Source organism: Pleurodeles waltl, chromosome 5, assembly GCF_031143425.1.
Source record: "Pleurodeles waltl isolate 20211129_DDA chromosome 5, aPleWal1.hap1.20221129, whole genome shotgun sequence".
Classification (NCBI taxonomy): domain Eukaryota; kingdom Metazoa; phylum Chordata; class Amphibia; order Caudata; family Salamandridae; genus Pleurodeles; species Pleurodeles waltl.
The window spans coordinates 595,025,535-595,041,130 of NC_090444.1; the positions used below are offsets into that span (position 1 = coordinate 595,025,535).

Below are 15,596 nucleotides of genomic sequence, written 5' to 3' on the forward strand. Positions count from 1 at the left end.
TGGAAAGAGATTCCCGCTGTGCTGTTTAACAGGTAAATACAAGAGCAGCATTCGCCAAGATGTCACAATTCATTGAAGACAATTCTATACTTTCAGACTTCCAAACTGGATTCCGCCCAGGAAGAAGCACTGAATCAGCACTCATGGCAATCTGGGACGATCTTAAAAACACAGTCGACCGAAATGGAGTTGCTGCACTACTTCTCTTGGACCTCTCAGCTGCCTTTGATACGGTTGACCATGACACCCTAACTCAAAGACTCCACGAAGCTGGCATACAAGGGATTGCTCTCGACTGGATTACTTCCTATCTTCAAAAAAGAGCGAATATCATCCACTCGCCCCCCTTCTCGTCCGAACCCTACCTCACAAAAGCAGGGGTCCCCCAAGGGTCAATCATCTCACCTTTGCTTTTCAACATCTACCTGATATCTTTACCAGAACTGATCAATGATTTCCATCTCACATGCTACAACTATGCAGATGACACACAAATACTACTTAAATTAGAAGGCCCCAAAAACACTGAAAACTCACAAATCTTCAGTTGCCTCAGAGCCGTTGATCAGTGGATGACCTGGAGCCATCTCAAACTAAATACCTCCAAAACAGAAATACTCATATGTGGTGACTGGGAAAATTATGACCCTCTGTGCGTCTGGCCTGACGATCTCGGACCACCTCCTCAGTTATCCAAGGAAGTTAAAAACCTAGGAATCACCATGGATTCCAAGTTAACTATGAATGCCCAAGTAGACAAATTAGCACGCACAAGCTTCATCACCTTTTACAACGCATCTTCCCCCACCTCGGATTTCCACACAAGGTGCAAGCTACTATCTCGCTTGTACTATCCAAACTGGATTATGCCAATAGCCTCTACCATGGATCATCTCTATCTGTTATGAAAAAACTACAACGTATCCAGAATTCCGCAGCCAGGCTACTACTTCATATAAAGCCGCAAGCCCACATCTCCCCTGCCTTAAGAGCACTACACTGGTTACCCGTTGCCAGAAGATGCACTTTCAAGCTGCTTTGTATCACCCACAAAGCTATACATGGAACAGGACCGCTTTTTATCAGAAAGAAAATTACCAAATACATCCAACAAAGAACCCTCCGCTCAAGATTGGCACCCCGCCTTAGAACACCACCATACAAGAAAAAGACTATAGGTGGTACATCCTTCTCCGTCCAAGCAGCCAAACTATGGAATTCATTACCCCCAACTATAAGAGCCACAGATAACTTTCTTGTCTTCAGAAAACTACTCAAGAGTTGTCTCTTTCCTTCATAACCACCTTTTTCAAACAACTATGAACTGCATATGCCTATGTGGATAAACATTTTTTTTTCAGATTATATGTATATTTCTATTTATTTATAGTTTCTTTGGAAAATATGTATTGCTACTATGTCATAACAATAAAATACACACACACTCTTTAAACCTGTCTGACTAAGTATTTTCTACCCATGATTCTAATTATGTATTGTATGTGCATATGTGTGTGTATTCGTGTGTGTGTGTGTGTGTGTGTGTGTGTGTATATATATATATGTTCGATGGCATCTGTCGCTGTAGATACGCATGTTTTGCATAGCTCGCCATCTGGTGTTGGGCCGGAGTGTTACAAGTTGTTTTTCTTCGAAGAAGTCTTTCGAGTCACGGGACCGAGTGACTCCTCCTTTTGTCTCCATTGCGCATGGGCGTCGACTCCATCTTCGATTGTTTTTTTTCCGCCATCGGGTTCGGACGTGTTCCTGTCGCTCCGAGTTTCGGAACGGAAAGATAGCTAATTTCGGAAGATTTTCGTCGGTATTGTTGCGTTCGGGATCGGCGTAGTTAGATTCAACACCGCGTCTAAGATCGAAGAGCTCCGGTGCCCTTCGGGGTAATTTTTTTCGATCCCCCGTTGGGGCCTGGTCGGCCCGACCGCGTGCAGAAGAACGCCGATGGAACGGACCCCGTTCCGTTTCTGTCCCAAATGCCACAATAAATACCCCTATACAGACCAACACTTGGTCTGCAACCTGTGCCTGTCACCTGAGCACAGTGAAGACACCTGCGAGGCCTGTCGTGCGTTCCGGTCCCGAAAAACACTCCGAGACCGTCGAGAGAAGACTTCAGATGGCGTCCGCGCCGACAGCCCACCGGGAGTTCGAGGAACAAGAAGAGGAGGGAACCTTTTCGATCCAAGAATCGGACTCCGAAGGATTCGACGATACACAAACCGTGAGTAAGACGTCGAAAACCACTCAGAAGAAGATTTACAAGGCCCAGGGGACGCCACTGCCACCAGGCCATGGCTAGACCCATAAATTCGGTGACCGACCGTCGGCACCGAAAAAGGCCCAAACAGTGCCGAGATCGTCCGACTCCGGTCGAGACACCGGCACGCAGCCTTCTCGGGACCGAGAAAGTGCTGGAGACAAGCATCGACACCGAGATACCGGTGTAGACACGGCTCGACGCCGAGACAGCGGCACCGAAGAAGATCGACGCCGAGAGGTTTCGGCCCCGAAAAAGAAAAAAGTCACCTCGGAGCCGAAAAAAGATGCAGACAGGGTTTCGGTGCCAAAACAAACTGCAACCGACCCAGTTTCAGGCTCTTATACAGAAGAGCACTCGCTAACCTCCCAAATGCAAAAGCATAGGTTTGAGGAAGAGCTACACTCAACTGATGTAGACCATACGCAAAAGCGTATTTTCATACAGCAGGGGACAGGAAAAATAAGCACCCTTCCCCCTATTAGAAGAAAGAGAAGATTGGAGTTCCAAACTGAACAAACACCACAAACAAAAGTGGTGAAAAAAGTTACCCCACCACCCTCTCCTCCACCTGTGATTAACGTCTCACCAGCACAAACTCCATCACATTCCCCAGCTCACACCACCATGAGCCAGGGTGACCAAGATCAAGACGCATGGGACTTCTACGACGCCCCAGTGTCAGATAACAGTCCGGAGGCATACCCTACGAAGCCATCTCCACCAGAGGACAGCACTGCGTATTCTCAAGTGGTGGCTAGAGCAGCACAATTTCACAATGTAAGCCTCCACTCAGAACAGGTCGAGGATGACTTTTTATTCAACACACTCTCCTCCACCCACAGCTCCTTCCAAAGCCTGCCTATGCTCCCTGGTATGCTCCGGCACGCAAAAGAAATCTTTAAGGAGCCGGTCAAAAGTAGGGCAATCACACCAAGAGTGGAAAAAAAGTATAAGGCGCCTCCTACAGACCCGGCTTTCATCACTACACAGCTGCCACCAGACTCTGTCGTTGTAGGAGCAGCTAGGAAAAGGGCCAACTCCCACACATCTGGAGATGCACCACCCCCAGATAAAGAAAGCCGCAAGTTCGATGCAGCTGGTAAGAGAGTCGCAGCACAAGCTGCAAACCAGTGGCGCATCGCTAACTCCCAGGCACTACTTGCGCGCAATGACTGAGCCCATTGGGATGAGATGCAACATCTCATTGACCATCTGCCCAAGGACCTACAAAATAGGGCAAAACAAGTGGTTGAGGAGGGACAGACCATTTCCAACAACCAAATCCGCTCCTCCATGGACGCTGCAGATACAGCTGCACGGACAATTAATACATCTGTAACTATCAGAAGGCATGCATGGCTCCGAACGTCTGGATTTAAACCAGAGATTCAGCAAGCAGTTCTCAATATGCCTTTTAACGAAAAAGAACTGTTCGGTCCAGAAGTGGACACAGCGATTGAGAAACTCAAAAAAGACACGGACACTGCTAAAGCCATGGGCGCACTCTACTCCCCGCAGAGCAGAGGGAATTACAGCACATTCCGTAAAACACCCTTTAGAGGGGGGTTTCGGGGTCAGAGCACACAAGCCAGCACCTCACAGGCAACACCGTCCAGTTACCAGGGACAGTACAGAGGAGGTTTTCGGGGACAATATAGAGGAGGGCAATTCCCTAGGAATAGAGGAAAATTTCAAAGCCCCAAAACCCCTACTACTAAGCAGTGACTCACATGTCACTCACCCCCTCCACACAACACCAGTGGGGGGAAGAATAAGTCATTATTACAAAGCATGGGAGGAAATCACTACAGACACTTGGGTTCTAGCAATTATCCAACATGGTTATTGCATAGAATTTCTACAATTCCCTCCAAACATACCACCAAAAGCACAAAATTTGACAAAACATCATTCCAATCTCCTGGAGATAGAAGTGCAGGCACTATTGCAAAAGAATGCAATCGAATTAGTGCCAAACACACAAATAAACACAGGAGTTTACTCACTGTACTTTCTGATACCAAAGAAGGACAAAACGCTGAGACCAATCCTAGACCTCAGAATAGTGAACACATTCATCAAATCAGACCACTTTCACATGGTCACACTACAAGAAGTATTACCATTGCTAAAACTACACGACTACATGACAACTTTAGACCTCAAGGACGCGTATTTCCATATACCAATACACCCATCGCACAGGAAATACCTAAGGTTTGTATTCAAAGGAATACATTACCAATTCAAGGTACTGCCTTTCGGATTAACAACCGCACCAAGAGTCTTTACCAAATGTCTAGCGGTAGTCGCTGCACACATCAGAAGGCAGCAAATACATGTGTTCCCATATCTAGACGACTGGCTAATCAAGGCCCATTCGTTAATAGAGTGCTCAAATCACACAAATCAGATCATACAAACCCTCTTCAAACTAGGGTTCACCGTCAACTTCACGAAATCCAACATTCTGCCGTGCAAGGTACAACAATACCTAGGAGCCATAATAGACACAACAAAAGGAGTAGCCACTCCAAGTCCCCAAAGAATTCAAAATTTCAACACCATCATACAACGCATGTATCCAACACAAAAGATACAAGCAAAGATGATATTACAACTCCTAGGCATGATGTCTTCATGCATAGCCATTGTCCCAAACGCAAGACTGCACATGAGGCCCTTACAACAGTGCCTAGCATCACAGTGGTCTCAAGCACAGGGTCATCTTCTAGATCTGGTGTTAATAGACCGCCAAACTTACCTCTCGCTTCTGTGGTGGAACAACATAAATTTAAACAAAGGGCGGCCTTTCCAAGACCCAGTGCCACAATACGTAATAACAACAGATGCTTCCATGACAGGGTGGGGAGCACACCTCGATCAACACAGCATACAAGGACAATGGAACGTACATCAAACAAAACTGCATATAAATCACCTAGAACTTCTAGCAGTTTTTCAAGCACTAAAAGCTTTCCAACCAATAATAGTTCACAAATACATTCTCGTCAAGACAGACAACATGACAACAATGTATTATCTAAACAAGCAAGGGGGGACGCACTCCACGCAGTTAAGCCTGCTAGCACAAAAAATTTGGCGTTGGGCAATTCACAACCAAATTCGCCTAATAGCACAATTTATACCAGGGATCCAAAATCAACTCGCAGACAATCTCTCTCGAGATCACCAACAGGTCCACGAATGGGAAATTCACCCCCAAATTCTGAACACCTATTTCAAACTCTGGGGAACACCTCAAATAGACTTGTTTGCGACGAAGGAGAACGCAAAATGCCAAAACTTCGCATCCAGATACCTACACAAACAGTCCCAAGGCAATGCCCTATGGATGAACTGGTCAGGGATATTTGCTTACGCTTTTCCTCCTCTCCCTCTCCTTCCTTACCTGGTAAACAAACTCAGTCAAAACAAACTCAAACTCATATTAATAGCACCAACTTGGGCAAGGCAACCCTGGTACACAACTCTGCTAGACCTATCAGTAGTACCCTACATCAAATTGCCCAACAGGCCAGATCTGTTGACACAACACAACCAAAAGATCAGACACCCAGATCCAGCATCGCTGAATCTAGCAATCTGGCTCCTGAAATCCTAGAATTCGGGCACTTACAACTTACCCAAGAATGTATGGAAGTCATAAAGCAAGCCAGAAGGCCATCCACCAGGCACTGCTATGCAAGTAAATGGAAGAGGTTTGTTTGCTACTGCCATATTAATCAAATACAACCATTACACACAACTCCAGAACATGTAGTGGGTTACTTGCTTCACTTACAAAAATCTAACCTGGCTTTCTCTTCCATTAAAATACACCTTGCAGCAATATCTGCATACCTGCAGACTACCTATTCAACTTCCCTATATAAGATACCAGTCATTAAAGCATTCATGGAGGGCCTTAGGAGAATTATACCACCAAGAACACCACCTGTTCCTTCATGGAACCTAAATGTTGTCCTAACTAGACTTATGGGTCCACCTTTTGAACCCATGCACTCCTGCGAAATACAGTTCCTAACCTGGAAGGTTGCATTTCTCATCGCCATTACTTCCCTAAGAAGAGTAAGCGAGATTCAGGCGTTTACAATACAAGAACCTTTTATACAACTACACAAGAATAAGGTCGTCCTAAGGACTAATCCTAAATTTTTGCCAAAGGTTATTTCACCGTTCCATCTAAATCAAACAGTGGAACTTCCAGTGTTCTTTCCACAACCAGATACCGTAGCTGAAAGGGCACTACATACATTAGATGTCAAAAGAGCATTAATGTATTACATTGACAGAACAAAGAACATCAGAAAGACTAAACAACTATTTATTGCATTTCAAAAACCTCATGCAGGAAACCCAATATCAAAACAAGGTATAGCCAGATGGATAGTTAAATGCATCCAAATCTGCTACCTTAAAGCTAAACGACAGCTGCCCATTACACCAAGGGCACACTCAACCAGAAAGAAAGGTGCTACCATGGCCTTTCTAGGAAACATCCCAATGCAAGAAATATGTAAGGCAGCCACATGGTCTACGCCTCACACATTCACCAAGCACTACTGTGTAGACGTGTTATCCGCACAACAAGCCACAGTAGGTCAAGCCGTATTAAGAACATTATTTCAAACTACTTCCACTCCTACAGGCTGAGCCACCGCTTTTGGGGAGATAACTGCTTACTAGTCTATGCAAAACATGCGTATCTACAGCGACAGATGCCATCGAACTGAAAATGTCACTTACCCAGTGTACATCTGTTCGTGGCATCAGTCGCTGTAGATTCGCATGTGCCCACCCGCCTCCCCGGGAGCCTGTAGCAGTTTGGAAGTTACCTTCAACTATTTGTATATGTATCATCTCAACCTTAAATAGGTACATACTTAGTCACTCCATTGCATGGGCACTATTACTACAATTCAACTCCTACCTCACCCTCTGCGGGGAAAAACAATCGAAGATGGAGTCGACGCCCATGCGCAATGGAGACAAAAGGAGGAGTCACTCGGTCCCGTGACTCGAAAGACTTCTTCGAAGAAAAACAACTTGTAACACTCCGGCCCAACACCAGATGGCGAGCTATGCAAAACATGCGAATCTACAGCGACTGATGCCACGAACAGATGTACACTGGGTAAGTGACATTTTCAATATGTTGTTTCTGTGCTTGGCATGTTCGTGGATCATTGCATGGCTCCTGGTTTGGGTTGTTATACTAGATATCTATGAATTCCTGCTCTCATCTTATCACACTTATCTACTCATCACTCTTATGTCATGTCTCTATCAAACTATCCTCCATTCTCACTCTGACTCATCCAAAATCCCTTCTACCACTTTCATCTCCTAAATATCTCTGCCTAAGCTCTTCCCTCCACCTCCACATCTAACTCACCAAACCTCACTCTACCTCTGTGACCTCCCACACAACCCTACTAAATTCTCCTGCATTCATCTCACCCTGCTACTATGCTCTCCCTAACCCTTCCACATACTCTTCCCCCTCCGCCCCCCTTTACTCATCCCAGGCCTTTGGGTTGAGTAAATGAAGGATATACTCCCAATTAACACTTCTGGATTTCTTTCCTCCTCCACCCCTCCATTACTCCAGTCAATCTAACTAACAAACTCTCATATCCGCAGCTCAAATTAACTCATAATAATACTAAACTGTACTAATCCATCACTAATTCTTGTTGGGTTCCGGAGTAGCGTGCTACTCATCGAAAAGCGCTTCGACGCCTCGTCAGGGGTAGTAAGCGCTATATAAATACGATTACAATACAATACAATACAATACAATGTTTACTAACTTTAAAATTGGCCATGGGTATATTGAATTACGGGGAGATTATCATGGTAAATTACTGCAAGCTCCCAGACCTTTTTATCAATTCTGTCTTGTCTAAAACAATAAATTTTAAAAAAAGCAGTGTGGCACTTTATAATCCATCAATTAAGCCATGTCATGCAACCACCACGTTTTTCTGTTCTGAAGAAACTGGACATTTTCATCCAAGGGAGGTTTTATCAGAATATGCCTGCTTATTTGTCTCAGAGCTCCATGATTTTGGAGTCAGCAGGGTGATTAAGCAAAACCTTGAAGCAACACAGGTGGTGGGCCAAGGTGAGAACAAAAGACCAAGAAAAGGCAGATCTAATGTTATGACTTGGTTAATATCAAGAAATACCTTCTGACAGATAAAAAGGAGCAAAAAATGAACACACTTAATAACTGTTAGACCTGGTCCTTTCTGAAGGGTCACCCCAAACATTTTGCCAGGCCCAAACCTTTCTTTTTAATATACATCTCCTGCCCCAAGCAAGGCCCTTGAGCGCCCAGATGGCAGGGTGCAGTGTATTTAAAAAGTTGGATGTATATTTTTAGGTTTTACATGTCCTGGTAGTGAAAACTGGTAAATTCATTTTTCATTAATGCAAGGCCTATCTCGCCCATGGGGTAACGTTGGAATTGTCTTATTACATTTCATAAATACAATTTCCAAATGGGAAGGGTTAATTGGTTCATGTTTAGTGTCTCTGGAATCCTAATTTAAACTCCTAATTTATGGCGAAGTCGGATTTTAAATTACAATCCTGAAAATGCCACTCTTAGAAAGTTGGCATTTTCTTGCCTTAGCCATTTGGTGCTAGCCGCCTGTCTATGGACACAAGTCTGGGTGTAGTTGGCAGTTGGGCTTTGTGTATTCCTCCTAGACAGCCACACAGAATGGGAGCCTAGATGCAACTTGTTGGGGCATCACAGGCAGGATGGGAGGGAGAAGCTGGGCCCAGCCCCACTTAAACCAGCAGAAAAAATAAGCTTGATATCCTAGTGAAGCACTCATAGAAGAGGAACTGTCCAGAAAGTTAATAGTACAGAATCAAGTACAGACCCTTTGGGATGCCCATACAATTTAGAGTGGACTTTGCAGTGCTGAAACCAAGAGATAATAGAAAAGTTACTAATTGACTGCAGAACTCTAATGTGCAAGGCATTTGAGCGAGTGGAGGGAAGGATTATCTGCCCATCTGGTGCTTACCGCCTTTTATAGGTTTCTAAGCTGTTTGTTGTTGCACAACATTTCTATTAAATAGGGAGAAAAATAATGCAACCTCTTAATACTTAATCACCACTGCAAAGTGCATTTTTGTGAATGGATAAAATCATCCCTAGATAAGTTAAGCTAAAAAGGTTTTCTTTTTTGCTTTAGGGAAATGGCAAAATGGGAATATTAAACCAATTGCTAAATAGCATTGCAAATGAAGAAACAGCAGGAACACTTTTTAAAAACATTCATTAAACATATATACTCAAGCATGCATCATATGGTGTGTATGTTTTACGAAGGACAATTTGTTTTAGTCTGATATCCCACATCACCCTCCGTCGTATGCGACCAATTGTCTCCCCTCCAATCACACCAAATGCTAATAGACATTGGAATCCCTCTGAAGTCGTTATGCCTTAGTGTATCTTTACTGGCAAATGCCACTAAATATACAATTTTCTAACCCTGTTAGGATTTGAAGACCCATGGTTCAACGTCTCCCGGTAGTGCAAGTTAAGGAGTTACTCGGGTGGAGGGCATCTGTCAAAGACTACATCCTTCATCTCTGAATACCTGTCAGTTGTCAAGAAGATCTCACTCAAGGCTCTTCAGTAATATGTAAAGGATAACTGACTTTTTTAATTAAACCATTAAGATTGTCTTTTGACTGCTTGTTTTAGGGTATCCTCAGTTCTCCTAATTTCATTCCTAAAAGTCAGCTAGCCTTCCACACCCCCTGCCAAACAGTTCTTAAGAAGCATCAGACCACAGGAAGCTTAGGCCAGAGGAGTAGGCATAGTGTCCATATGGGCTTAGCTGATCACTGCATGAAGAACATTGAAAAACAGAGCTCCAGTCAAAAAGTGCTCCAAAAAATGAGTTAGTAAGTCAGTATGTATGAATGTATATGGTATTTCTATAGTGCAAATCTAGTCAAACGTCAGCGAAGTGCTGTGCATGGTCAAAGCCAAGGTTAAAGTCAGTTAGTAATAGGAGAGGAAACTGAGTTGTGGTCAGGAAATACATTGTGATGCAGTGATAGTAAAGAGGTGAGCCTTCAACTCTTTCCTAAATTAGAACATCACTGGGGCGGTTCTGATGGATACGGGGATGTTATCCCAGATACGGAGTGCTTAGATGGAAAAGGCTTCTTGTCTTGTTTTCTTCTTTCTTAACTTCTCTCCTTATTCTGCAGTCTGGTGGTGTTCCTGGCTACAGTTATGCCGAGAATTACCAGAGATGGTGAGTTTGTCAGTACTCGGAAGAAAGATTTGAGCACCAATTCCAGCATCTTCATTGGAAGTAAAATCCCTTGTAAGGTGCATAGAACCGTGGCCAATTCATAGTTTGCGTTGTGCTACAAGAATTCTGCCTGCTAGAGTTCATAATGATAGAGTAATTAAATATTGTTATACACAGAGAAGTAGCTTAATCTCCTTCATTTGATTGCCTGGCAGGACCTTGTTAGATTTAAACCAAGCACCAATTTGGGATGATGCATTATGAGGTTTACAAATAAAATCTAAAAACGTTTTTGAATAAGCTAGATCTCATTAGAGAGTAAGGTTGTAGCTAAAAGAAAACTGTACCTTATAGTTTCTTATCTTTCCCTGTTGCTGCTCTTCCTCTTTACTGGCTGTAGTGACAAACAAGGAGAACATATAATTGGTCAAGTATAACATTTGAGCTGGGTCACCAAGGCAGACCCAACTGACCTAGGGCAGTCACATTTTGAAGGAGTCACCCCCTCCCACAAACTTTGATTGTAACTTTTTAAATTAGGTATCTCACTGTGTTGAATCGGAGTAATGATGTTTTGCTGTCTTCTGGGGCTGCAACCCCTTCCCTTTATAGCTAGCTCCTTGTAGCTCTACAATTGTACTTTCTGCAGTACATCACTCCGACCAATATTTCATCTGCCATTTCATCACAAACAATTGCATTGCTAAAGGTAAAATAACATGAAGAGGTTATGTAAATTAATAAAATACATTGATAATAAAAAAGTAAAGTATACAGTAATAAAAAAAGATGATAAAAAATAAAAGTGGAATAAGGATTAACAAAGTTGGTTAAAAATGAGGATTATTTGGATATTGAAGATAAAATATATTCTAAGAAAATTTTATATAAGTTATATTGCAGTTAATATGTTTTAAGATAACATCTTATATTAAGTTAGTTCACAGTTATATGTTATATAAAATGTAAAAAAGTCATATAAAATGTTGGGAAACAGTAATTTCAAAATACATTTTCTGCTAAATATGTCTGTTCCCATGCTCCGGCACCGTGCTGTTGGGCTCTACAGTGGTTCCATTCTGCATCCTGAAGTGGTGAGCTGGAGCTGCATATAGGCACCACCACTGCATGCAGTTCCTCTATTTTCAGTGTCCTTCGACGCAGATAAGAAGCTCTGCGTCCAGTATTGCTTGGTGTGTATTTACTTCCAGGTTTGAAACATAACAGGGTGCAGGGAAAATGTCTCCTGTGACTAGGACACGTTTTAAACCCTGGGTCTCCAAACATTTCTGTAGTGAGAGCTACTTCTGATCAGTGAAAATCATTGTGAGCTTCTGAACACCAAGGCACTTCCGCAGTGTTGCTAGACACTCCCCGCCCAGCTCACTGACTTAGGGCCTGATTACCACTTTGACGGAGGGGATTACTCTGTCTCAAATGTGATGGACATCCCATCCACCATTTTACAAGTTCCATAGGATATAGTGGATCTTGGAGTACGACGGCCAGGATATCCATCATGTTTGTGACGGAGTAATCCCCTCTGCCAATGTCGTAATCAGGCCTGAAGTCTAATGTCCATACAACCAGAAATTATGGTTTGAACAAAATTCTTTTTGACTAGGAGTGCTAAGACAGGACAGACGTGTGCCAGTGAGAGCATGGTCTTGTGTGCGGATATATGTGAATAGGTGAAAGAGAGCCTGTTTGTCATATGCACTTGTGGCACAGGACATATCTTTCCCCATATGTGGAACCGTTATATCTATTACACAAACATACAGCCATTCCTTTTTTTTTTATGGGAGAATTTTAAGGTGCATAATAATGTTCTGCAAAAATATTCACTTGGTGGTAGGCAGTATTGGGTTTGCCAACTTTTGCTGGCCACAATTTTACTCCTTTTTACAGTGTCTCCTGCTGCTGGCATCTTGTTCCCCCCGGTGCATAAGAGTGCATCCTGCTCAGTGCATGTATCACATATAAAACAATAAAATAAATCATGTTACCAAAAGCAAAATGGCACTACTTATTATACCATGTACTATATAAGGCAGAAATAAGTGCAGTAGATTTATCTGGTAAGTACACTAGACTCGCAGCAAGAAGTGATTGCCAACTGAGGAAATCAAAACATAAAAGGGTCTCCAAACACCTCAATAGCTGAAGAAGCTCCGTCCGTAGCCCACTCATGTATCTGTGAAAGAAATCCTGTACTTGGCAAAATGAACAATATGGGTGTAAAAGTCTATTGTTCATTTAGCCAACTACTGGATTCCTTTTCTGGTTACAAAAAACGGCGTGCCATCCCCACAAATGTGTTTCTGAAAAGCTGCATCATTACACCTTATCATGGGTGACACACACTTTGCGTTTTACCAGTGCAATGCACAGAAAAGCATCCGAGTGTGTAAAACCGCCTCTATAATGATAATAGCTCTATAGCCCATAAGTGATGTTGCCAATGCATCACAGACCTCAAGGACACCTTTGAATGTAGATGACAAAATAAATCCTACAGGTAATCTTACTGCACCACTCATAGTCCCTGTTGCTGTCTAGCCTCTTTGAATGCATGGTATTCGCTTCAAAAGTGCAGTTCTTGAACCTGTGATGTTTTGAAAACATATTGTTGATTTAGCCACTTATTTATTTTGAATTTTGGACCAAAGAAGTCGTCAGTGTATCTTGTACATTTATGGTGTCTCTGAGATAGAATATACGTTTATTATAAATTTATTTTGCTTAACAGGTTCAGAGCCACCTTCATAATGTCTTCATGCTTCATGCTGTAGCAATACGATCAGGCATGGTGAAAGTTCTGCGGTGTGTGACTTTTTATAAATGGATACATAATCTCATCTCGATACTGCAGTTTCCGCACTGTTCTAGTTTATTAATTGTTTGCATATGAACGCACTGTAAGTGTTTTTACTACTGTGGAATGTCCTCTCACAACCGTTGACTGTGTACTTGTGTTAACAAAACATCAAAATGATGCACATTTCCATACCTATAGTAGATTGAAGGGTGATGAAGTGTTTGTGTAGCGTTCAGAGGAGGTAAAACTGTTTTAGCAGAATATCATGTAAAACATCTTGTTCACTTTTTTAGGTACAGAAGATGGGATTGAAAACGACGGACATAAAAAGCTTCAAGGCTCTTTCAGAGCTTGCCGTCTTGGCAAAAGAACAAGCCACTACTGAATAAGTTAGGTTTTGGAAATATAATGCTTCTATTTCATTTTCATTCTGGAACTGGAAGATTAATCAGCTGTGGTGATGCAGTGTTTCCTTTTGATTTTTACAGCAACTGATTTTTTTATCTCTTTTTTTCTGCAGAAAAATTAAGAGGGAAATGAGTTTAGTTTTCCATTGTATGGAAGGTGTTTTAAGGCGAAAAATAAAGGAAGGGAGCTGGAATATCTCTAATGTAGTTTCTATTTTTTGTAAATCATATACATACATATGTTGATATATTGTGGCATAAACTATAATTAAACTATTGAACAAAGTAAGCTTTCTTTTATTGTGCTCACCCAAAATTAAAGAAAAGTGAATGTTATTAAAGCATCTGTATGCATCAGCGCATATGTGGCTTGATGTACATTATTTGCTCACTTGTTTGGCACACCCAAGTCATAGTGGAAAAAAGCACAAGAAGTTTCATAGATTTGTCTAAGAGTATTCTAGGAGTAAATGGAGAAGTAGCAACTGGACATCTTAAATCAACACAGCTCCTTACCCAGGAAGTCCACCTCCTCCACTAAGAGAGGGTACGTTTAGATTTATTTAACTACAGCATCTGGATCAACAAGAGAAAGAATATTAGTGAGACGCACGGTTTTGATGCAATTGGTTGTTGTGGAGAAGCAGAAGGGAAGTGTTGGAGATGGTATCACTTGCACTGTTTGGGCAGCTATATCATCTTACTTTTTTTATGGCCTTGCTTTTCTGTGTGGAGGTTTTGCCAAGCACCCTGTTTCATTTGCTCCCCACCAGCAGAGCACCAGACTTCTGGTTTGTGGGTACACCCAAATTTCTCCAGTATTGGATCTTTCATAGGTTCACATGCATGAATCATCACCGTCGTCAAAGTGGAGTCCCATGGTACTTTAACATAGCAGTCCACATCATTACCACAGGCCCTCAATGACAATGAGCAATGTCATTGATAACCTATCTATGTCCTTATTAAAAAAAAAAAGAACCAAACTTAAACACTGACCCATCAAGTGACAGAACCCTCTAGAGCACTCCCAAGAGAGGCAGAATCCCTCAGATTTCCTACCGCACATCGTGTGAGAGAGAGTCTCACTGGGCTCTGCCCACTTTTTCTTCATATGTCCGGTATTTCACCTACTAATTTAGATTGGATATGGCTGACACACCTAAAAAAGGATTATTTCGATCCTGAACTACATGCAGAAAAAAGAGATCACATGTTGATGATGCTCATGAGGATTGTATATACTGTCTTCAACCTCCCCACAAAGTGAAGGACTGTAAGATATGCCGCAACTTTTCATCAAAGACTTTTAAAGATCGAGAAGGCAGACTCTTATGGCTACAAAACTCTCAGCCCTTTATAATAGCCAGTTTGGAAGAGGACTTTGACTCCTCTACTGTTGTTCACAAGAAACCATCAAAGAGAAAAATATTCTCTGATGAACAACCTGAGGCTTCAAAGAAGGCCTTTGTTAGAAATTGAGTTTCTGGTGGTCTAGGATATGCACCCAGTAATTCGGAATAATACAGCTACTTACAGCATAACACTCTGCATATGTAATGAGGGGGATAATCCCATGAAGGGAAGCCAATGGGTACAGAAAGTCTCAGAAGCACCTTCCACACAAAGGTTGCAGCGCGTCTGCGCCTCCTCTCCACCACCGAAACATACCCTCCTATTATGTGGGATACAGTAATCCCTCTGTGTAGGACAAGTGCCTCCCAATGAGGAATCTCTCACAAAGGGCAGTGGGGCTGAAACATGACTGCAGC

General features: G+C 42.5%; 1 protein-coding gene across 1 annotated transcript in view; it reads left to right on the plus strand.

Annotated features, from left to right (window-relative positions):
* Positions 1–14,186, plus strand: part of COG2 (component of oligomeric golgi complex 2) — a 231,880-nt gene extending 217,694 nt beyond the window's left edge. The window contains exon 18 of the mRNA XM_069234441.1: positions 13,711–14,186. Coding sequence (XP_069090542.1) covers positions 13,711–13,806 — 96 coding nt within the window. The 3' untranslated portion in view covers positions 13,807–14,186. The remainder of the gene's footprint in view (positions 1–13,710) is intronic.
* The last annotated feature ends 1,410 nt before the right edge of the window (positions 14,187–15,596 follow it).